At 39.8% G+C, this 24,669-nt stretch overlaps 1 protein-coding gene across 1 annotated transcript in view; it reads left to right on the forward strand.

Annotated features, from left to right (window-relative positions):
* The window catches only part of kalrna (kalirin RhoGEF kinase a), a 744,968-nt gene that overhangs the window by 318,683 nt on the left and 401,616 nt on the right, over nucleotides 1-24,669 (forward strand). Inside the window, exons 4-5 of the mRNA XM_060827256.1 lie at nucleotides 1,987-2,179; nucleotides 5,864-6,376. Coding sequence (XP_060683239.1) covers nucleotides 1,987-2,179; nucleotides 5,864-6,376 — 706 coding nt within the window. The remainder of the gene's footprint in view (nucleotides 1-1,986; nucleotides 2,180-5,863; nucleotides 6,377-24,669) is intronic.

Raw genomic sequence — 24,669 nt, forward strand, 5'->3', positions numbered from 1 at the left:
CTCCCCCCTTACTACCCTCCAAGGCCCCAAGGGATCCTTCCATATCCACCACAAATTCACCTGCACCTCCACACACATCATTTACTGCATCCGCTGCACCCGATGTGACCTCCTCTATATTGGGGAGACAGGCCGCCTACTTGCGGAACGTTTCAGAGAACACCTCTGGGACTCCGGACCAACCAACCCAACCACCCCGTGACTCAACACTTCAATTCCCCCTCCCACTCCACCAAGGACATGCAGGTCCTTGGGACTCCTCCATCGCCAGACCATAGCAACACGACGGCTGGAGGAAGAGCGCCTAATCTTCTGCCTAGGAACCCTCCAACCACAAGGGATGAACTCAGATTTCCCCTCCCCCCGCCTTGTCTCAATCAAATCCCTCGAACTCAGCACTGCCTTCCTAACCTGCAATCTTCTTCCTGACCTCTCCGCCCCCACCCCCACTCCGGCCTATCACCCCCACCTTGACCTCCTTCCATCTATCACATTTCCAATGTCTCTCCCCCATGTCCCTCCTCCCTACCCTTTATCTCAACCTGTTGGACACACTTTCCTCATTCCTGAAGAAGGGCTCATGCCAGAAAAGTCGATTCTCCTGCTCCTTGGATGCTGCCTGACCTGCTGCGCTTTTCGAGCAACACATTTTCAGCTCCCTTCGTACATTTGGTCTCAGTCAGGAAGTGGGGCACGAGAGAGAGTGTTCATGATGCCATTTGGTTTGGAGATTAGTTTTGTTCTTCAGGATGATGCTGGAATAGTGAATGGTTTCAGAATAGAGAGTAATGTCCAGAAACACTTGTTGAGAAGGTGGGTACTGCAGATGCTGGAGATTAGAGTCAAGATTAGATACCTGCTCCTCGGATGCTGTTAGACAGTATTCGAGGAGCAGGAATATTGACATTTTTGGCAAAAGCCCTTCATCAGGAACACTTGTTATGGTCCAGTCATGAGAAGTGAGGTTGAGATGGTAGTGTTTCTGGGTCAGCAAGTGTAACGAGCTGTTGGCTATAAAGTGTAGAGAAACAAATAATATGATGCATGGGGAGAAATTTGAGTGAAGGTGAGAAGGTGGTAAACAATCAGGATATTTAAGTGAAATAAGATGTGCTCCTTGAAGGAGGAGAAGGTGCCAGAGGAATTTGGAGAGACACAAAAATGGGAATTGGTAATAAGAATGTGACCACTATCAAGGTAACTTTAAACTTAGGAGCTATGAAATAGGGTTTCTCAAATTAGTAAGAGGAAAAATAGATAGGTGCCAGAAAGTGTCTTCTCTCACAAAGAGTGTAAAACCTTGAATTTCACCTGCAAATAAGACATTGAAGCAAAAATGCAGGAAAAGTTCAAGACTCAATTGAGTGTTTGAAAAAAAAATGGATGTTAGGATTATTGTGAAAGGGGTGAACCAACATATGCCAAATGGTTTTCATCATCCTTAATTATTTTCTAATCTGATCATTGGACTTGCAGTACTTGAGCCCCATATATTCTGAATATGCCACCTCATTTGGATCAATGTAATGACAGACTTATCATTCTATTTATCTTCTATTGAGGGTTGGTTAGCTCAGTTAGTTGAATGGTTGGTTTGTGATGCAGAGTAAAGTTAACAGCATGGATTCAACTTCCACATTGGCTGAGGTTACCAAAAGGTTCCAGTTACTCAACCTCTCCCTTCATCTGAGGCGTGGTGACCCTCAAATTAAGCCATCACCAGTCATCTTGCTCAAATGAGACAGCAGCCTATGGTCTTGTGACTTTATTTTTACTTTTATACATTATGTATTTAAATATTCATATGCATATGCACACATCTATGTAGATATAAAACATATACTTTTGATAGCATTATGTTATATCATATGCAATAAAATACAATACTTCCATTTAGAAGGAATCATTGGACTGAATAGACTCTCTTTGCTGAATAATGTCATATACATGGATCATTCCAGTAAAATCCTCTTTACATTTTAACAGTGAAGATGTGAGTAAAAGAGGATTTACTGTTATCATCGATATGAGAGGTTCCAAGTGGGATTTGATCAAGCCTCTACTTAAAACTCTCCAGGAATCTTTCCCTGCTGATATCCATGTTGCACTGATTATCAAACCAGATAACTTCTGGCAGAAGCAAAAAACCAACTTTGGGAGTTCAAAATTTATATTTGAGGTAAGCATTATACTTAAAATTATATGCTCCAACAAATGAAGGATAAATTGTTGATTATTGATGTTTTTATTAACTGTTTATTTTTGCAATAAATATGACAATGCAAAAAATATTGTTTTTAAAGCAAGGGAGGAATTAAATAACAGAGGCCAGGGGCAGGCAAGTAAAGACTTCAAAATAGAAGGTAGAGATAAAGGTAGAGACAGGCACCTATTGCACTGTTTAAAATAATAACTCTTCCCTCAAGTCTGAGAATCTTGAACACTGAGACACATTGAGTAAAAAGTGAGGTCTGCAGATGCTGGAGATCAGAGCTGAAAATGTGTTGCTGGTTAAAGCACAGCAGGTCAGGCAGCATCCAAGGAACAGGAAATTCGACGTTTCGGGCCAGAGCCCTTCATCAGGAATGAGGAGAGGGTGCCAGGCAGGCTAAGATAAAAGGTAGGGAGGAGGGACTTGGGGGAGGGGCGTTGGAGTCAGTTTCATTGAGATTGTCTAAGAAGCTTCCCTTATTGTCCTTCCAAATGAAAACAGCAGATTGAAAAAAATGACCCGAACTTAATTCCTGTTTGTTCCGAGCAACAAGTGATCTGGTGAAATAAATGCAGACTAAACAATGAAATAGGTCAGGTTTCATTTTCAGAGCTGCAGGAGATGTTTCTTCACGTCACCACTTACCTGCATGCAATATGGCGGAGTTAGAGCTAAAGCTGTGACTGCTGCTTTAATTTAGGGAAATGCAGTGGATGATATACACATCAAGTGATCACTATTAATTATATAACCATTGTTTTTAATTTATAACCAGGGTTTCACTTGAGCCCACAAGAAAAGTCACAGGTTAAAATTGAGACCACTTGTTCATACATTTATGCTTATACAATTTTGTAAAATATAAAATCCCTAAAGTTTGGCTCTAGGCCTATCCTTCACCACCTTGCTTTCTAGAACAGAACGGTGTAGCAGAGAACAGCTGCCAAAAGGGATGTTTGGTTAAGAATAAGTATTTAGACAAAAAAGCCACAATTTCTTGTATGAATTGTGGAAATAGAAGGAAGTAGAAGTTAGAATAGGGACACCATTTGGTATACTCAGAGTCTGAACTGTATGAAAAGTAGAACAAATGAATGGCTTTGTGGACATGGGTTATGCTCCTACCATAAAGGAAATAAGGTATAATTTTGGTGTTGACATTTCTTACAAGAAGTGAAATCAGAAGTTTAGCATTTTGTAAGCTGGATTTGCATCACTTGAACTGAAATGAAAGTTTGCAAATTCTATTGGTGTCCTTCTGTGAAATTTACAAGAAAGATGATCTGTTAAATAGATCTGAGACATGATCAGAAAGTGATAGATTGGAAAAGACTATGTATTACATCAAAGATATTACTGGATTGTACAGATGATTGCTGAAATTCAATTTCAAATTACTGGATTGTGCCTGTTTGGATAAACATGTTTCTAACTGGAAAATGGTTCTTGGAAAGGGACTTCTGTTGACTCTGGTATATTGTGCCTTGAAAGAATTTCTGGAGAAATTATTTCTATCAGCCTGACTGGAACAAATAGAACTTAAAACAAAAACCATCGTGAGAGAAAAAGTATTACGAACGTTAGTGGAATTTAAGGATGACAAGTCCCCTGGATCTAATCACCTGCATCCAAGCACCTTAAAAGAAGCAATGCAAAGATAATGGATGCATTGGTTGTATTTTTCCAGTACTCCCTTGTTTCCAGAAAATTGGAAAATTATAAATGTACCACCCTGTTTAAAAAAAGTGTGGAAACAGAAAGTAGGACACTATAGTTCAGTTAACCAAGCATCTGAAAAAAATGCTCAAATCCATTATTAAAAATATATTAGCTGGACATTTAGAATACCATAATACAATGATAAAAATTACACAACACCAAGTTATAGTCCAACAGGTTTAATTGGAAGCATTAGCTTTCGGTTGCACTCCACAACCACCTGATGAAGGAGCAGCGCTCGGAAAGCTAGTGTTTCCAATTAAACCTGTTGGACTATAACCTGGTGTTGTGTAATTTTTAACTTTGTACACTCAATCCAACACCGGCATCTCCACATCATAATACAATGAGGCAGAGTCAACTACCGTTCTAAAAGGAAAATCATGTTTGACAAATTTATTACAGTTCTTTGAGGATGTAAAAAATTTGGTGGAAAAAGGGGAAGCAGTATACATGGTGTATTTGGATAACACACAAGATAGGAACTGCAGAGCATTATTGAGACCACGCTTAGGATACAAACATATTATTAATTAGGAGCCTAATCCTGACCCACTCCTGCACCTTGATTGACAGATTTTGAAATGGTCCAGCTCCTTGTCACACGTTTCAATAAAAGTTGGAAGATCAGCAGTTAATGCAGAAGATAGAATTGGAACATTGAAACAGTATTAATGGGCAAATTAATCTCAAGATTGCCAAAGCGAAAGTTATTAGGTGCTTATTCCATTATTTGAAGTATTATTGTTTGTAATGAACCTCCTGAAACTGAAAAACAGCAACCTCATAATAACACATGATGCAGAGAATTCTAAAGAAGATGATGGAAATAATTATATTTACCAACAAATTATACTGCTCACAAGGGTTTTAGTCCTATGTTGAATGTATTAGTCATGGTCTCCTTTAACTCTACACTGCTAGATAGTGTTTGTGCTTTGATAATACATTGGAACAAATTTGTTGAAATGTTACCTTGACTTTTTAGGTGGGTTAAGAAAGTATTACCTGCTTTAGGTTTGGTATTGACAATATATTGAAATCAGTAAAGACAGTTATAGCTCCATGTAAAATAACTAGGGCAAACCATTATATCAATCCCAATATATTCTCCAGTGAGCCATCTGTATTACTGAATAAGCTTTGTATGGAAAAAACACAAAAAAACTTGATATCAGGTACCATAGTCAGTTATTTTTATAAAGCCAGTGGATCTCGTCTGTGCAGTCAGGACTTTATTGTATCTCCTTAACAGTCATGTGGCCTATTAAATAGACACAATTTAAAATAAGATTGCAGGGTAATTAAATTATGTTCACAATGTATAATTCTGTAAATAAATATGAAAGTGTCTAAAGATTGGCTTCCGTTCCATCTTTCATTAAATTACTTTTTAGAATGGATCACACAAACCATAGTAAGATAAATGAGCAGGCAGTCTGCTTTTTCTGTCTTGCTTAAGAGATTAGCTAGGTCACCGGGGTATTCCATTCATCTTTGAATTGTGTCATGGGAACTTTTACATGCATAAGGGCAGAAGGAGCATAGGCTTACAGTACATTTGCGCCCTTGACAGTACAGCACTTTCCCATTGTTTCGAGAGTGTCAGCCTTGACTGTGTGCTTAAGTTTCCATAGTGGGGGTTGAACACTTGACCTTCAGTTTGGAATATATCCTCACAATCAAGGCTGACAGTTCAAAAATAAAAATAAAAATCCAGCTAAGCCAATTTTTAAAAAAAAAGTAATGGTAATGTAAAGAAGTGATTTAAAGTCTAATATTCTATACCTGCTGGATCCGTGTCAGAAATCTTGGGGTGTGGGGGTTAAGGGGTGTGGAGAGTGGATAAACTCTTCTTGCTCCTGTAAATTTAAGATTTTCCAGTTTTAATGCTGAAATGCTGATTCTAAAACAGTGGGATATCTTTTTCAGACAAGTATGGTATCTGTAGAAGGACTTTCTAAGTTGGTGGATCCTTCCCAATTGACTGAAGAATTTGATGGTACACTGGAGTATAATCACGATGAATGGATTGACCTTCGACTGGCCTTGGAAGAATTCATAAGCAGTGCTGTGCATTTGTTGTCCAGACTAGAAGACCTGCAGGAGATGTTGGCAAGGAAAGAGTTTCCCCTGGATGTTGAAGGTTCTAGAAAATTAATTGATGAACATACACAATTGAAGAAAAAGGTTATCAAAGCCCCGGTGGAGGAACTGGACCATGAGGGACAAAGATTGCTGCAGTGTATAAGGTGCAGTGATGGTTTTTCTGGAAAGAACTGCATATCTGGCAGTGCAGATTTTCAAAGCGTTGTGCCAAAGATCACCAGTCTACTGGATAAACTACACTCAACTAGACAGCATTTGCATCAAATGTGGCATGTTCGGAAACTGAAGCTAGATCAATGCTTCCAACTTCGGCTGTTTGAGCAAGATGCAGAAAAGGTAAGATTTCATCTATGTAGTACTTAACTTAATGTGCTTGTTAGAAGGTTAATATGAATTTACTTGATTCTCACCCATCTCTTTTCTCTTATATAATATCAAACAGAATTCACTTTCGAGGAATCACATGCAATTTCTAAACTGAATAAACTGCAAATGGTACTTTACATTGAGTTTCAACAAAAATTGAAATGTGATCAAGTTTTCTTGCGACTTTATTCAATATTGTTTGAAATTTTCATCCATTTTCACTTGATAATTGACTACCAGAACAATAATTGTTTAAAAAGTTAGAGAGTTATGCTATATATTTGTTTCATATGGCTGGAAAGCAGTTTGGTGTCGAGGTTAACAATCCATCCAACAGCTTCAGCTGATTCACTGTGAGTGGTTAAGGTGCTATAAGGGATCAATCTATCAGGGCTGGCATTCAGTATATGCAGGATGGTCTGACATGAATGATCACAGTCACAATTTGAGCTTTTCCTCAAGTTCCACCTGTGGAGCAAGTGGCCAAATTCTCTCTGGCCTGTCTTCAAGTGTTTGAGGGTTGTCCATATTTTCCATGGAAGATTGGCTCTTGAGACTTCATCACTAAATTCAGCTTCCTCTTTGTGGTCAACCGGGAGGTGTGCCATTAAGAGGTGGGTCAGTCATCAGTTGTACGATGTGATGTTGTTTCCAGTACGGGTGACATGACTTGAGGCTCTGTGACAGTGGAGGTGCTTTGTTCTCTGTCAGCCACTGGTTTTCTTTAAGGAAGATATTTTCCCTGTGAATATCATGTGGTTCAATGTTCTCCCAGTACACATCAGTACATTACTAAATCAAAATTATTATTAACTCTAAACCATGAGCCCAGTTGTTTCATTCACATCCCTCCAAATGCAAAGTTGTTGAAGACATCAGGACTGGCGCAAAAGGTGATGGATGTTGCTAGGCTCAGCTTTCTGTAAAGCTATGCTTGTAAGATTGCTGTCAATTCTAGAACATCCCTAGACTAGATGCATATACCTTTCAGAACCTCTGTTTATAGACTGAATGACTTTTCCTCAATACACAACCAGTTTGTTCTGGGCTTGCAAGCTTCTGTAACAAACAATTCTATATTTAAAACAAAATCCCTGCCCATTGTCAGTGATGATCCCAGAATACTTTTCTCCTGCAAACTGTTGGCTTATACTCTAGTGAAGGCCATTGGGGACTGAGGGCAGTATTTAAGACATGGTCCACAGATCTTGAGGAGTAGGTCAGAGCAAATAGATTTTGGTACAAATTCTAAATTATCTTACGTCCCTTTTTGTTGGCTTGGTTAAAAAAATCAAAAAGGCTTCTTTTTGAAATAAAAGTGCTTGACACATGAATGTTTCTGGCATATTTATGCCAACTTTAGTTGCCCTGAGAATGTGGTGTTGGTGAATTAGCTTCTTGAGTGTCATTATAGTGGTGCTGATGAAGTTAAATAACTATCTTGTTGGATGCTTGAATGGACATCAGCTTTCCTTCCTAGAGAATATTAATAAACCATTTAACTTCTATGACAGTGCAATAATTTCATGGTTGTTTCACTTTTACTTTTTTATAAATCAGCATCATATTTCCAGTATTTTTAACTGAATGCAAATTTTCAGAATAATGAATTCAGATTTATTGATTATTAATGCTGAAACCTAACCAATACCCAGCTGTAGTTATGCTGTAAAGTGTGAGTGTTTCTAAGTAGGGCTTAGTGAATGTACTTAAGATTTATTCAGTGGTTATTTTTAATTAACCTTCTCAGACATCTTAAGACAAACCTCTAGGGTGGCCTTCTGGACTAGAGATAGGGTGCTATCACTGCATCACAAGACCCTCAAGACTTATTGAGTAGTTTGTTCTTTTAAACAACCTGTACAAAGATGTTATTACAAGACTTGAACATGGGCCTCCTGATTGAGAGGTTGAGATGCTACCACTGCATCACAAGAACCTGAAGATTTATAGAGTCGATATTAATAATCAGATTTTCCAGATATGTTATGTCACACCTTTGGGGCAAGTCTGACTTAAATCTGGGCCTCCTGGCTCAGAGGTGGGGGCACTGCTACTGCACCACAGGAACCCTAAGATTTATTGAGTGTAGGTTTTTCTAATTAACCTGTTCAGCGATATTATTCTATGCCTCCAGAGCAGATGGGAGAAGAATCTCAGTCTGTTGGCTCAGAGTTAGGGACACTACCACTGTGCCACAAGACCCCTAGAGAAAATTGGCAAATTGATACCACTGAATAGACATGAAGTTCAAATGGCATTGAACCTTATTTCCATTAATTTTCCCCTGAATTTCTCACATGACAATTAAACATTGGTAGATGTAATCCACAAATAATTTTCATGGTCCTCAACAATAAAGACGTTTTATTTATTTCTCTTTGACATTATAATGTTGTCAGAATTCAAAACTAAAACCAAAAATAATCAATTTATTCCACCTTGCCAGCTAAAATCTTAAGCCCTAAATTCCCATGATTTTACTGATGATACAAGAGATTCACTTTCTTGATTATAAATTGAAGATGATGGAAGGCTCAGCCATGGACATTCACAAATCATGATTAAATGCGACATTTTTAAAAAAGATACATTTCATTGCTTGGGTTAAGGTCCACTCAACAGACACCTTATCCATGCAGTTTAGATCAGGAAATAAGCTCAATTCTTTTGGAGCATCTTAAGACAAGGGGCTGGATTTTGTATGCCTTTACTGGATTGTTGTTGGTGAAGGAGCATGTAAAGTAGGTCAGCTAGCACACCCACTAACTTCTTACCTGTTCCTGAACTGAGCGCCATAATTCACAAAGTGGGCAGCGATCAAAATCTGCAGCTTGCCCATCATATGTAAATAATTAACTAAAGGTCAATTAGGTATTTGACTACCCTATTGACCTGAATAATATGTTGCCTGTACCAAATTATGTTGGCATGGCCAGTCACGCAGCAGTGTTCAGACTGTTCCTTCTGGTCTACATGAAAAATAGCAAGATGGAAGCAGGTTCACCTCTTTGGGGTGAAGCCTCATTCCTTGAGGGATGCCAAGTGTGTATCAGGTGCACCTGCCCAAAGATGGCACTGACCCAGTCCTTCATTTTATATTGCCAGCCCTGCAAAACTGGGTCCCTTACACACTCCTTTGCCTTTCCCTAGACTCTAGGGTCTGTTTTAAAAACTTGGGATTGACCTTTCTGTGCAGCCATTATCCTCTCCAGGCTTATTCCTGCAATCCAGGCAGTGCTGGGGTTGATGTAGCTGCTGGTCAGTCAGATTGACTAAGCTCTTCAGGCAAGACTTCCTCCCACTGAGAGGCAGAATGCCATTGTTCATGAATTTATCTTCCTCTCAGCATGCTATAGCAGTCAGCTTCTAGCTATTTTTCTAGAGGCTTTGTACAGGTCATTTGCTTTTCTCTTTCTGTCCATCTCCCTTAAGCCTTCCCGTCCCCACCATCACCAACCAGTTAAACGCAGCCCAAGTTTGCTGTTGTTTCATACTGAATGCTGGAAATACAACTATTGGTGTGCCTAACTCTTTCTTTGCAGTTTGAACATATTGTGTACTTTTACTTTTTTTTGTATTTTTGTATAAATCTTTATTTCACTAATACACCTGGGAGGAAATTGACGTATGTAAGCAGTACAAAAACAGCTTGTAGCAAATTGGCAGCTGATGTATCATTGTGTGCCTTCTTTCCACTGGAATTCACAGAACAGTAGTTCAAATCCTTTTTTGGAAACTTATTTCCTGGTCTTAATGTCATTTTTACTTGATTTGAGATAATAGTCTTGGCAATATTTTGCAAGAAAATATAAATTAAGAACTGCCGGAGTGTATAACAGGTTGCCAATGTGTTGCAATTCTTTTTTTGTGTTGCTTTAATTGACTATTTTGCTCATTGCCGAAATGGATATCAAGGCAATTACAATGGTGCTGAAAGTTACAACTGATAAACTTGGGAGGAGGAAATACTTCTCCCTTTTCTAACAGTGAGGCATTACTTGGATTAGGAGAGCAAATTTATGAGGGTGCAAATCTTGATGCCTAATGATACCTGAAGGTGTGTACTCACTACCCTCAATATCTAAAGACTCGTCTTTATAGGCAAAAACATTTACTCCCATGTGGCACAGCACTCTTGTCTTTGACATCTCAGCTTCACTGCAGAGCCAGTGACAGCTAGACCATCTGGAGCAGGCTGATTCACAGACAACTTCACAAAATTCATGGGCACTCCAACAGTTGTAAAGGTCACTAAAATCTGAATGCGCAATAGAATCCTTCCAGACCACCCTAAGGGACATGTGTTAAATGAGACAGTCTGCAAGTCAGACCTATATAAAAGCAAGTGACTGTTTCCCAGAGGCAGCACCAGATTCACTTTCTCAGTGGAAAGAAGACACCAGCTAAAGTGTGCACGGAACCTTTACTGCCTATCATGTCACCAGGGAGTCCAGAGCATTGTGGATAAAAACCCATGTGGCTATCAGGACTTCTCATAGCAAAATAAATGAATATATCATTAGGAAAGGGTATCATTTGACAAACGAACCTTGTTCTGCTTCTATTGATCCTTGACTAAAACCACTATATTCTGGATTTTCCACAGGCTGTAGCCAAGTTAACAAGAGGGTGTAATGCATTTTCAAAGGCTATCCTAGTGTAAAATACAGGGCTCTAAGCTCCAAGGAGACCCACAGTTTTGGGATTAAAGGTCAAGGCTACTGTACTGGAGTCAGGGGTGGGTTTGATGTCCTCATGTCTGGGTGGGGATGTTGTATATATGTGTGTGAATACATTATGTTTTGCACATAGCTAATTTACTGCAGTTATTATTCTTGTGCAAAATGGATATGAAAATGCACTGCATAGAATCACAATAAAAAAGATGACCATTCAAGCCAATATGCGTGTGCTGGCTGGTAGAGATATCCAATAAGTGTCATGCCATCTGCTCTTTTGCCTTGCCCCTCTAAATGGTTTGCTTCAAATTATTAGTGGAGTTTCTTCTAAAAATTATTAATCAATCCATATAACTTGGTCTTACTAGCCAGATTTATCCCTGTCCCTGTTTTGGGACAGATGTATTAGTAGTACCACATATCTTTGGAGGACTGGAAGATTATAATTAGAGCCTCCACAATATCCATTCATACTTTCTTCAGTAATATATGATGCATCCCATCAAGACTTTCCTACTTTGATGACTTTCAACCTTTGAATTATTCCATCTTTATTGATTATCTCCTTTCCATTATCACTACTGTCTCCTTCTTTACTGGGGCATTGGCACCATTCTCTTTTGTAAAGACATCTTTGCTCTCTGCCTCCACAGCGAAGTCTTTTTTGGTGTTTCCATCACTTCACCATTCCTTTGATTCTCTTCATGGTAAGCTTGAAAATGCCTTTTCCATTAACATTGAACCTTTCTGTTATCACAACTTTTGAAATAACGTTTAGAGAGTAAGTGCATGCATTTTATTTTGCTTTTCACGATGCTGAAAGACATCACTGCTAAACCTGGAACCATAACCTCCAATGTGATCCCATGGATATAAATTAAAAATAATGATGAGGAATAGCAAAGTGCAAAACTTCAAAGAACTGAATGAACTAAGTGTTGGGATACATGGATTGCTGCTGATCCACTTCATTGGACATTGATCACTTTTCAATGTATTATACTTCTCAATGTATTATATGATTGGATCCAAACAACCGCACTAGTAAATATCAATACAGCCTCCCTTTTCTTTTGTATCTTGAAGGTGTAAATATTGCACTAACACACAAGAAGGTGAGGGGATTTTCTATTTGTCAGTTCAGCACAACAAACATAACTGCTTGCTGCTTATGCAAACATTGTGGGTGTATTGGTCCACACTCCTTAAGCTATGATGATTTTTCTTAGTTATAGAGAGCCACCATTTAGACTGACCTCTCAAAAGCCACCTGCAAAATATAATATTGAGGCAGGATTTTCAGCCATATTTGGGGATGGGTACTGAGGCTGAATATCAGACAATATACTGGCTTGCTGGCACAATATCACACTAGAATTTTCCATATTGCCCTTCAGATTTCCTGAAACATCAGGGACTAGGCTAGCCACCTGAAGTAAGTGTCCTTGTGACAGAGCAGGGTAGGGGAGCAGGACAGCATTCTAACCAGGCTCTGAGGTCTTTTCTGCTCACCCTGGCCACAGCTATATCCACAGACCAGGGATCCCACTCCACAATGGTCGCCCATCTGTTGATTCAGTTTTCATTTAAAAGTTTAAATGTGGCAGGGAGGGCACATGTGCAGTCTCTTATTGGAATGGTAGTTTGCAATAACTGAGCTGGAGAGCCTCCTATTGACTTCAAGTGTTCACCCACAATCCTTAATTGGATGACAAACCTATTCTCTGACCACACTTTGGCCATTTGGTTCCCAACAGGGGTTTGTGATCCTCATTTGAGCTCAATATTTGGGTTCTTACCCAAAACCCTGCATTTCCTGTTTTGATCAAGAATTGATAATACAGTATAAAAATCCTATGTTGCCATAGAATAGATTGTAAAGTTTTATTGCGTAGAATAATTGAATAATTCAAAATGTTGCAGGTTATTTTAATGATGGCTAATTTATTATACCTTAACATTCATCAATGTTAGATATTGTGGTTTGATCAGTAGTTTGAGCTTTGGACATGAGAGAAGAAAATATGTATTGAATCTCAGAATGAATGAATGAAATGAGTACCACACATTATAATGTCAGGGAATCAACTAAATTCTGCAGAAGATTGTGTGGACTGGTCACACTGTGGCCACAATATTACACAGTATTGTGTGTAATCCCAGCTAATACTCTTACCCTTACAAATCCACATGCCTCTGTTTCCCAAATATTCCAGTAATCAAAATGCAATGATGTTGTCCTTCAAGTGTTAGTACCTTCTGCCTCATGTACTCACATGTACAAGATCTAGAAATGTTGTTGTATTGGTGAGTGTTTAACTGTGCAAATTGTTTGTGTTGATTTCACTGTAGAAAAGAATGACTGATAAAATCACTGTGTCTCTGGCTAGCGTCCATATTTAATTATGATATTGACAAATGCAAGTAATTTAGATTAGATTCCCTACAGCGTGAAAACAGGCCTTTCAGCCCAACGGGTCCACACCAACCCTCCGAAGTGTAACCCACCCAGACCCATTTCCCTCTCACTAATGATCCTAACACTATGGGCAATTTAGCCTGGCCAATCCACCTGACCGGCACATCTTTTGGACTGTGGGAGGAAACCAGAGCACCTGGAGGAAGTCCACACAGACACGGGGAGAATGTACAAACTTGACACAGTCACCCAAAGCTGGAATCGAACCTGGGACCCTGGTGCTGTGGGGCAGCAGTGCTAACAACTGAACCATAGTGCTGCCCATTAATTGTAATATTTTTATTTCGCAGGTAATGTAAGAATCTGTGAAAAGTGATCATATTTGCTTCTATATTTTTCATTTCTTCAAATCCAAGAAATTTGCAGTGCCATAACAGAATGTTGGAATTTCATCTTTAAATTGAAAAAAAGTGTTATTAATGAAACACAAACTGGTATTCCAAGACTAATGCATCTTCTGAATCATAATGATGAATGGTTTATGGATTGTAAACTAGAGCTAGTTCATAGGTTCAAGCATGTCTGATTTCCCAGAGGAGAGTTGTTAAGCCCTAGCTTATTAAAGCAGCCAGCTGGAATTAGTTCTGCCTGTTAGGATATTTTCCTTAAGGGGTGTTGTTTTAATGTTTTGAGAGACAGAATATTTCACCAAAGAAAGGCATTCTTTTGACAACAAATTGAGTGGTTTTGCCTTTCCGTATCACATACAAGTGCTGGAACTTTAAATGTCAGGGGAAAAAATTCTTTTAGGTTGACTTGCCTGCTGAAGACTAATATGTCACATTTGAGTTAGATAGTGAACAGACACTGTACTGTCAGTCTGAGTAATCTCAGATTTGAGGCTAGAACAAAAATGAAGACATATATTGGACAACATCATGATGCTGTAAACTAAGTTCAACACAAGGACATGCTCTGTGCTACTGTTTTGAAAGATGTTGATGGCAGGGGTTTCAGTGACAGTAGCAACATTGAATATCAAGGGGTGGTGGTTTGATTGTCCCTAACTGGTGATGGTCATAGCCTAGCATTTATGTGAGGCAGATGTTACACAGAGGAGATATTTTTATTCTATTATGGTCGTGCTTGCCACACAGTGCAGCTTCAGACTATAATCCAACATCCACGCATTTCTCCCCTGGACTCTATTATCTTTCTTTGAGATTTTAAAATGAAAATAATTGAAAAAAAACATAAAATTAAACAGTGTTGAAATTAATTAATGAGAATTGTGGTCTGAAAGAAAAGATTCATCTTTCGAGGAGATTTATAAGTAAAAAAAGAAAAAAAATGGGTTGTTGAGAAGGAATGGCCTGATGAGACAGAAGGGCCATCATGAACTCAATGTTTACATCGAGCAACAAGATGGTGAGTTTATGAATGACCCAGAACATATTTTGAATTTATAGACATGATGTAACATTGGAGTTGAAATTATTCTTAAGGAATGGAATTGTGTTAGAATTTGAATTCAATAAATGTCTGGAACTAAAAGCCATATAGTGATCATGAAATCATTGTCAATTGTTGGAAAAACCCCTTGTGATTCACTAATATCCTTCATGAAAGGAATTGCAGTCCTTACAGCCTGGCCTACGTATGACTCCAATCCACAGCAATATGGTTGACTCTTAAATGCTCTATGAGCTGGCCTAAAAAAACTATCCAGTTATAGCAACAGTAATGAGGAAATTGGAATTAAACCAAATGGACCACTTGTCATTGAATAGGTAACAGAAATGGCAATGCAAACGCAGTTGTGTCAATACAACAAAGTTTTCCTGACATAATCGTCCCACAGAATCATACCCTTTAAGACAATGTCCACCCCTAGGAATGTCCCATCCAACCAGTAAGACAGGCCCAGCAGAGATGATGGCACAGTGGCATACAGTCAGGAGGGACCTGTCCTAGGAGTCTGTGGACTCCATGAAGATTCATGGATGAGATCTGACATGGGCAAGGAAAACATCTATTAATTCCATATACCATTCACCATGAATTAGTGCTCCTCCATTTTGGACAGACGTTGGAGGAAGCCCTGAGCTTGGCAACAGCATGCTGCGTCCATCACCAAGTGTGGATTGGCAGCAGCACCACCCATCGAGCTAGTCCAGTCCTAAAGGACATGGCTGCTAGACTTGGTCTGCAGCAAGTGGTAAGGGAACCAACAAGAGGAAAAAGCATCTGACCTCATCCTCACCAATCTGCCAGCTGCATATCACAGAATCAGTTAGAGTGACCACTATACAGTTTTTGTCCCACCTTTGCATTGAGAATAATATCCATTATGTTGTGCGACACTATCCCTGTACTAAATGGGGCAGACTTTGAACAGATCCAGCACCTCTGGACTGGGCACTCATGAGGAGCTGTGGGCCCTCAACAGCAGCAGAATAGTAATCCAATGTAATCTGCCTCATAATGGTTCCCATATCCCCCACTCTACTATTACTGTAGAGGAGCAGGAGAATCAATGTTTTGGGCATAAGCCCTTCTTCAGGAATTCCTGAAGAAGGGCTTATGCCCAAAATGTCGATTCTCCTGCTCTTCGGATGCTGCCTGGCCTGCTGTGTTTTTCCAGCACCACATTTTTCAACTCTGTTCTCCAGCATCTCCAGTCTTCACTTTCTCCTAGTTGATCTTAAGGACCTTGAACCAAACTGGAGCCAACAGAAATCAGGGAAATCTGTCTGTTGGTTGGAGACATATCTAGAACATAAAAGGATGATTGTGGTCATTGTTGGTCAGTTGGCTCAGCTCCAGGAGCCCTGCAGGTGTTCCCCAGGGTATTGTCCTAAGCCCAACCATCTTCAGCTACTTTATCAAAGAGCTTCTCTTTATCATAAGTGGGGATGTTCACCGATGATTGTGCAGTGTTCAGCACTTATCACTGTTCCCAGCTACTGAAGGAGTCCATGCCCAAATGCAGCAAGATCTGGACAATATCTAGGCTTTGGCTGACAGATGTATCACAAATGCAAGGCAATGACCATTTCCAATGGAAGATAATCTAACCATTGCCATTTGACATTTAATGGTGTCACCATCACCTAATCTCTCTCTATCAAAATCTTGGGTGTTGACCAGAAACTAAACTGGTCTAGTCATATGAATACTGTAGTCACAAGAGCAGGTTAGAAGCCAGGAATCTTGCAGGAAGTAACTTACTTCCTGATCCCCCAAAGCCTGTTCACAACACTCAGGTCAGGAGGGGATAAAATACTTCCCACTTGCCTGGATGGGTACAGTTCCAGCCACACTCAAGAAGCTTGACACTGTCCAGGACAAAACAGCTGTGCGTCCCATCTACAAGATGCAGTGCAAAAATTCACTGAGTCTTCTTAGACAGCACCTTTCAAACCCACACCCAGTGCCATCCAAAAGGGCAACGGGAGTAGATACATGGGAACCCAGGCACTGCAAGTGCCCTTCCAAGCCACTCGCCATCCTGATTTGGAGCTAAATTGCTATCCCTTCACTCTCACTGGGTCAAAATCCTGGAGCTCCCTTCTTTAATGCACAGTGAATGTGTCTCAGGACTGAACTTCTTTAAGAATGCAATTCACCAGCAAATTCAACAAGGGCAATTAGTGATGGGCAACAAATGCTGGCAAAGCTGCTGAGGCTCACATCCCCAGAATAAATAAAACAACAATATGTATGAGTGCACTTCCTCAAGAGGCACAGACTGGTGAAAACATACACTGGAACTCGGATGGAGCTGGGCATCCTGTTGAGCTCACAGTCAGCAGCATGTTCAACAATGAACTGCAAAAGAAGCATTGAAATGAGGCAGTATAAAATTTGTGCATTATGAAACTCACACAGAAAAACAGGAGTACTTGAAGTTTTGCTCTTCTATATTTTTATTGGATATTTTCAAATTTAAACTTTCTGCATTACTGAGTTGGTTTGACAGTCATCTGTATTCTAAAATTTAGTCCACATCTGCAACCATCCATTTATCTCTTAGCAACATTCTGTCTGGTCATTCTTTCTTCAACCTTTACAATATCTTTAATGATTGTTATTCTTTTCTTTGCCCAATTCACTTTCCAATTCCTGAGAAAGTTCCACTTGGTTTGGAATTGGACCATACATCTGTCAGTTCCAGTGGGGAGTTCCATTGATTGTGTGCCGAAATCTCCAAGACTGCTTCTGAGCATTGAGCAAGTCGGGAATCACAAAGGAAACCAAATAAACATCAAAAGTTATCAGTGGTCTTGATGATTCAGTATCCTGTTGACAAATTAAGCTCTGCATTGTCACTCATCTGTCCTTAAGCATAATTTGAGAATAAGTTTTTGCTTCCAGTGATTAACATTATTATTATTCAATACGTATATTAATCTACATTTCTGCAACACAGCCCAGTTTTAATGACATTTAGTAATTCCTCATTATAATGTGGCCTTGCTTCTTCTTCCCTCTTGCTCCCATGTAATAGCCGGCCGTGAAAAACAAACACAGGAAACATTTTGAGTCATCAGAATAAAACAATTGTGGTTATTGTGCTCCAGTATATAGCCTGGATCCTTAAAATGTTCAGACTGTTCCAATAAATTTCTGCATGTAACTTTAAAGCCCTAGGGGGAAGTTAACTTGAATTAAGTTAGCTTTTGTAATAGCTGCAGACTGTGCCATTTAGTGATTCTACTGTTGTACAGAAAATTTGAAGTTACAAACCTTTTCAGAAACCTTAACTAACTGTACATGTAATTCTTTCATTTGGAGGAGATATTTTCATCTGCTGAGACTGTAGATAGTATGAAGGGTTACCAATTGTAACATGATAAATCTAACATGATTGGACGGCACGGTGGCACAGTGGTTAGCACTGCTGCTTCACAGCGCCAGAGACCGGGGTTCAATTCCCGCCTCAGGCGATCGACTGTGTGGAGTTTGCACGTTCTCCCCGTGTCTGCGTGGGTTTCCTCCGGGTGCTCCGGTTTCCTCCCACAATCCAAAGATGCGTGGGTCAGGTGAACTGGCCATGCTAAATTGCCCGTAGTGTTAGGTAAGGGTTAAATGTAGGGGTATGGGTGGGTTGCGCTTCAGCGGGTCGGTGTGGACTTGTTGGGCCGAAGGGCCTGTTTCCACACTAAGTAATCTAATCTAATCTAACCTTGGATAACCCTTAAAGTGGAACATTTTCAAATGTACAAGTTTGTTTTGAAAATTAAATTTAAAGGGAGTTAATTAAGAAATTGACCTCCAGATGCCACAATGAAGGTAGCACTCAAGAAACTAAGCATTATTTTTCTGAGATGCTGTGCTGACTCTTATTTGTGAGCCAGTGTGTGCTATTGAGAAAGGATTCATCACTGACATTAGTCCAGCCGTCTGATGAAAATCTGTTCAAAAATAATTTCTTTATTATGTTCCATGTCAAGTTTCATTTGTGCCTTTTTCCAGGGAAATTTAGCACAACAGAATAAGTATCTCAATTTGAAGTGACTTACTCCTGCTATTTTACTTGGTTTAGCACATGATTGCAGAGATGTCATTAAAACCACACCAATACTAGTCTATTCCTTAACATTGCATCAATCATCACTACTTAATGAATCAAAGTAATGTCTTAACTAATATAATAGATATCTCTATCTAATATCATACAATGACCATGACCAATACATTCATTATATGATTAAAACCATTATCTTGAATTTTCCAAGCTTCTGGTGATGGATTAGCAGGGGAAGGGCCTGTAAGATGTCACAGGGTATCTCCACTCTTACTGTACTTCTGCCATGGGCAGGAAATCTATAGAACTCCCCTCCCTGGTAGTGTGTTAATTGAGGCCTTAAGCAGCAAATTCATAATCCAGTAGGTGAAGGTGAGGACTGCAGATGCTGGAGATAAGAGTCAAGATGAGAGTCGTGCTGGAAAAGCACAGCAGGTCAGGCAGCATCCGAGGAACAGGAAAATCATGATTTTCCTGCTCCTCAGATGCCGCCCGACCTGCTGTGCTTTTCCAGCACCACTCTAAGCTTGACTTGAAATTCATAATCCAGCCTGGTAGGGTGCGAGCTAGTGACGAGAGAGGAGTAGAGGGCCACCTTCACAGGCCTTCAAGCAAATTGGAGGATGCTACTCGCCAATGTCCCCCACCATTACCCTCCCGCCATGATGGTGGGGACTCTGGAGCAATGAAAAAACAGACCCTTGTGAACAGTACAGTCCATTCAGGTTCAACATTATCTTCATCCTTTTCTCAGGGCTGCCTTTCTCGTGTGTCATTTCAAAGATCCCTCCTCTTTATTTTTGGAACATTCCATTAATATTTAGTGAATCAAATCTAAAGCATCTGTTAGCTTTTCCTGGGGCATTCCTGGGATTCATTTGCCTACTATTACCATTCCAATTTTGACTCCTGCTAATATAACCAGATTTCATAGTTATGCTTTTATCCGGATTCTATCTGTCTTTAATTCTTCCATTACCTACTTCTAAACCTGGTAACTATTGAATTTTCTATTCTTTGGAATAGAAAATGAATGATTCACAAGGAACCTTTTCAAGACAGCTGATGTCTGAGCAAACATTTTTTCAGAGATCTAAACTCCAGGAGAACCACTTGTTTGTCTACAGGAGGCAGCTCAGCACAATCTAGCAATTTATGTGTGAATACTTATCCTGATCTTTATCCAGCTTTTGTACAATGTGGTAAAGTCTGTGATATGAAAGATGCTGTATGAACTATAGTATGTTGCTTTTGTGAAATGACTCGCCATTTACTGAAATCCATCAACTTCTGACCAAGCCTCAGAGGAATTTAACAGGATCTTTCTTGGAGATTTCATCCAGGAACTCTGTTAGAAGATCCAAACCTTTGTCACTATCTAACTCACATGTATGGCAAAACAATTTCCTTTTGATTTTATTTCCTGCAACGAGCAACATCCATTTCTCTTTTGTGGAATAGTAACCTTGCCCACATTATCAATCTCACTGTTTCACTGATCAAGTAATCCTGACACTAGAAACATTGGAGGGTAATTATATCCCAATAATTTATCGAGTTGTAGAGTCATAGAGATGTTCAACACAGAAGCAGGCTCTGGTCCAACTCGACCAGATATCCTCAACTAATCCACTCCCTTTGCGAGCACTTGGCCCGTATCCCTCTAAATCTTTCATATTATTATACCCATCTAGATGCCTTTTAAATATTGTAATTGTTCAAACTTCCACCACCTCTTCTGGCAGCTCATTCCATACATGCAACATCCTCTGCATAAAGAAGTTGCTCTTTAGACCCCTTTTAAATTTTCCCCCTCTCACCCTAAACCTATGCTCTCAAGTTCTAGACTCCCCCAGCCCAGGAAAAAGACCTTGTCTGTTTACTCTTAGTCATGCCCCTCATGATTGTATAAATCTCTATAAGGTCATCCTTGAGTTTCTGACACTGCAAAGAAAGAAATTGCTTTCTGTAATTTCGATTAGGGCCACGAGGACTTCAGTTTTATGGCGAGAAAACTTGTAGATTCCAACCAACGTCATTAGACAACCATCTCCTGTTACTGCTCTAAAACTCAGATAATCAGCTAGTGAAACAAAGAACTGGAGGCTAATCTTAAGAGACTGTGAAGCTTTTGTTTATAGAAACTAATATGAAATATTATGTACCTCCAATTCAACAACCTCAATTTCAGCCTGCTCCAGTATAAATGTGAGCACTAATAAGTCCCCAGTTAATGCACACTATATGATTACAACTAAAATCCAGTTGATGTACAACTAACAAATGGCAGTTCTTCAGTATCTGAAAACAAGAAATCAGAGGGAGAAAGTTTGTGTGAGGAATGGATGTTTATGGAGTGAGAGGCAAGAGGTCAATGGCAACTTCACAACAGTTCACCCATTAAGCCATAAAGATGGGAATATACCAGGGGTTGAGAAAGGGCATAGATAGGACCATATTGTCATCCTCAATGGTCTCAGCAATAGCAGATGCCAAGAGCTCGATTGCAACCAACTCCATGTTTTTGAAAGCCATCGCCTTCACAGGATTCAGGAGATTCTTGTCCTCTTGACATCTCTGCGATTACCTCCTACTGTATCACACTTTGTCCTCCAAGAGACAGGGCCGAATGTCATTGATTGTTACTGAACAGCTGGAGATAAGTGGAAGCACTGAGGGATGAGTGAAAAGCTGGTCTTATTGATTTGTTGGTGAAGATGTGGTGGAGAATCTAGAACGTTGGCAGAAGTCTTGGGTGCTCAGCAGTGTTGCTGTGGAGAGATGGGACTATGGGGCATTGAGCAGCGTGATTATTTGGTGGAGTGGTGGGTTGGGCATTTTACATGGGAAGATGCATTCGCTGACCTTGACTAACCACCTTGAGGACATTGGACTTCTTGTGGTGCCGCTACTATATCCTAGGATTGAGTTCTGGAGGAGGTGGTGGCATGCCGGTAGTATCACTGGGTTAGTAGACCCAGAGTGATGTTCTGATTACATGGGTTCAAATGCCATCATGGCAAATGGTGAAATTTGAATTCAATAAAAATCTGGAAGTAAAAGGCTGGCCTAATGATGACCATGTAATCATTGCTGTTTTTTGTAAAAAACCAACTGGTTCAGCAATATCTTAAAGGAATGAAATCTGCCACCCCTATTTGGTCTGCCCTACATAAGTCTTCAGATCCATAGCCAAGTAATTGGATGTTAACTGCTGTCTGAGCAACAAGAGTGGATGATAAATGTAGGGCTGACCAGGGATACCTATGTTCACAAAAGAATTTAAAAATGACCTCCTCGCTCACCTGTTCCCATTTTTTTTTCCGAGGGTGGACCTTGAGGGTCTCCTAAGATATTTCATTCTGCCCAACCTATAAGAGTTACCTAACCTGTTAACCAATGGAAAATAGAAGGATTAAGGCACTCTCTAAAAGCTAAAAGAGCCAAGTCCTACCCCAGGTAGAGCATAGTGAACTTTGCCAGAGGACAGGAAGGTGGTGTTTAACAGACAGAGCACAGGGAATATCAAGTGGAGAAAATCAGGAAGAAAACATTACTGGCGGGTCACAGTACATTACTTCACAGTTAAAGAAACAAGCAGCTTTAAATTCAATTGAACAGTGCCTCCTGTCTCTGCCAGCTCATATTCCTGTTTGTCAGCTCAAATACCTTTTATTGGGACCTGAAAGGCAGTTCACTCTTCTGTTGTTGATGTTCATGCAACAGGAAATGAGATGCAGTATGCAGTAGAGCTGTGCAATACGAAACTCACTTAAATCCAAAGAAGTTTATTCAAATTACAGCACCAACCATCTCTTGCCCTTGTGTCACTTCAGTTGCACTGAAAAATGGTACCAGACCTGGGTGAACTATTGACGATAGCCATAAATAGTTAAACAGAGAACAGACAATACTCAGACTGAGTTTTCATTTAAATAATATGCATGCAAGTTGTGTATGCAGAAAATGTTCTTGACAAGTTTGAAAGTGGGATTCATTCAGTGCTTTGTGGAGCAAAATTGAGGGAATTAATGAGAAGACCTTAAGTGATATCTTTGTAAGGGGAAAAGTAAGATCAATATATAAGATATAGAGGAGATAGATATTGTTCAAGACAGAAGATCTTTTAATATGAATAGCACAATTATGTCTTACATATGGCACTGCATTGTCCATCACGATCTGCCGATGTTACTGCTGCTCTAATTAGGTATCTTCTTTGAAGCTTTCTTTTCCAGGCTTTCATTTTATGCAGCCTTTTTGTGCATTGTGTGTTACATTAATGGAGCATTACAATCATGATTTTGAGATACTTCCAATCCATTCTACATTTCTGAAACACGACTTGAACATTGCTGCTTGATTGTGTCTCTGATGGCAGGATAGGCCTTGTTACTGTGGTGTTCAGATAATGGCCTGGGAATGTGCAAAAGTATCATCAATCATGGTTTGAAATGGGAACCTTGATAAACCACTCAGCATTTTTACAATCAGAAGAGGTGATTTATTGAAAAGCAATAAAATGAAGGCAATGCAGTGGCTCCCCAAGAAAGTAGGTTTTCCATTGCACACTGCAACTCAATATACAGAGTGGCTTTGTTTTCTGTTGATGAACACAATGGCATTGATCCACAAAACACATACTGTATGATCACAGGGGTCCAATCAATGGTGTCTTAGAGCATGAGAAATTTTTCGACCATATTTTAGGCTGTTTTTGTTGTTCAAAGAGGAGAAATAATTGCTCATTCTGGCAAATCTATCGTTCTTGACTTGATCAGTGTATTTGTATACTACTAACATTACTGACATCTTAAGGACTGTAGAGCACAGTTCAGGATCATTGTGGCTGCCACAGCAGAAAGCTGAGTGATGCAAAGTGTGAGCCTCAGGAAATCTTAATGAACGTGGAATGGAAGGAGACCTGATGTAATGGGTGTCCATGCCTTTTCTAATTTCCAGCACTTGGAGTGGTATAGTCTCGGTGGAGGTAGATTGTTGATCAAGTTGCAGGATGTGTCATCACTAGTTAATAGCAGTTTCTGGAAGCACTGCTGCAGGCATAGCTGAAGCAAATGCCAAGGCCCAGATAGTCCGGAGTTAGAGTATAGGTGGGCAGGTGTGTCTGTCAGTCCAAAGGTGTACAGGCTTGGCGAATTAGCATGCTAAATTGCCCATAGTGTTAGATACGTTAGTTAGAGAGGAATGGGTCTGGGTGGGTTTCTCTTCAGAAGGCTGGTGTGGACTGGTTGGGCACTTGATGACACTCTATAATACCCAAATAGGTGAATTGACTTATTTATTGTTTCACCAAAAAAACTGAGTAACAGGAAATCTCCTCTTAATAAACTGTACAAGGGAATTTCCAATGAGGCAAACCCATTATTCTTTCTTTAAAACTGTCAGCAAGTTAAAAAAGGAGCCTCATAAAGAAGGTGTCAGGAACAATAGCGAAACTTCACACAGAGTCATACAGCACAGAGGCAGACCCTTTGGCCCAGTTCATCCACGCTGACCAGATATCCCAATCTGACCTAATCCCATTTGCCAGCATTTGGCCCATATCCCTCGAAACCACAAGGTACTGATCCAGCTGAAAAATAATTCTTTACTAATCATTGTAAGTGACAAG

The sequence above is a fragment of the Hemiscyllium ocellatum genome, chromosome 7 (genome assembly GCF_020745735.1).
Source record: "Hemiscyllium ocellatum isolate sHemOce1 chromosome 7, sHemOce1.pat.X.cur, whole genome shotgun sequence".
Taxonomy (NCBI): domain Eukaryota; kingdom Metazoa; phylum Chordata; class Chondrichthyes; order Orectolobiformes; family Hemiscylliidae; genus Hemiscyllium; species Hemiscyllium ocellatum.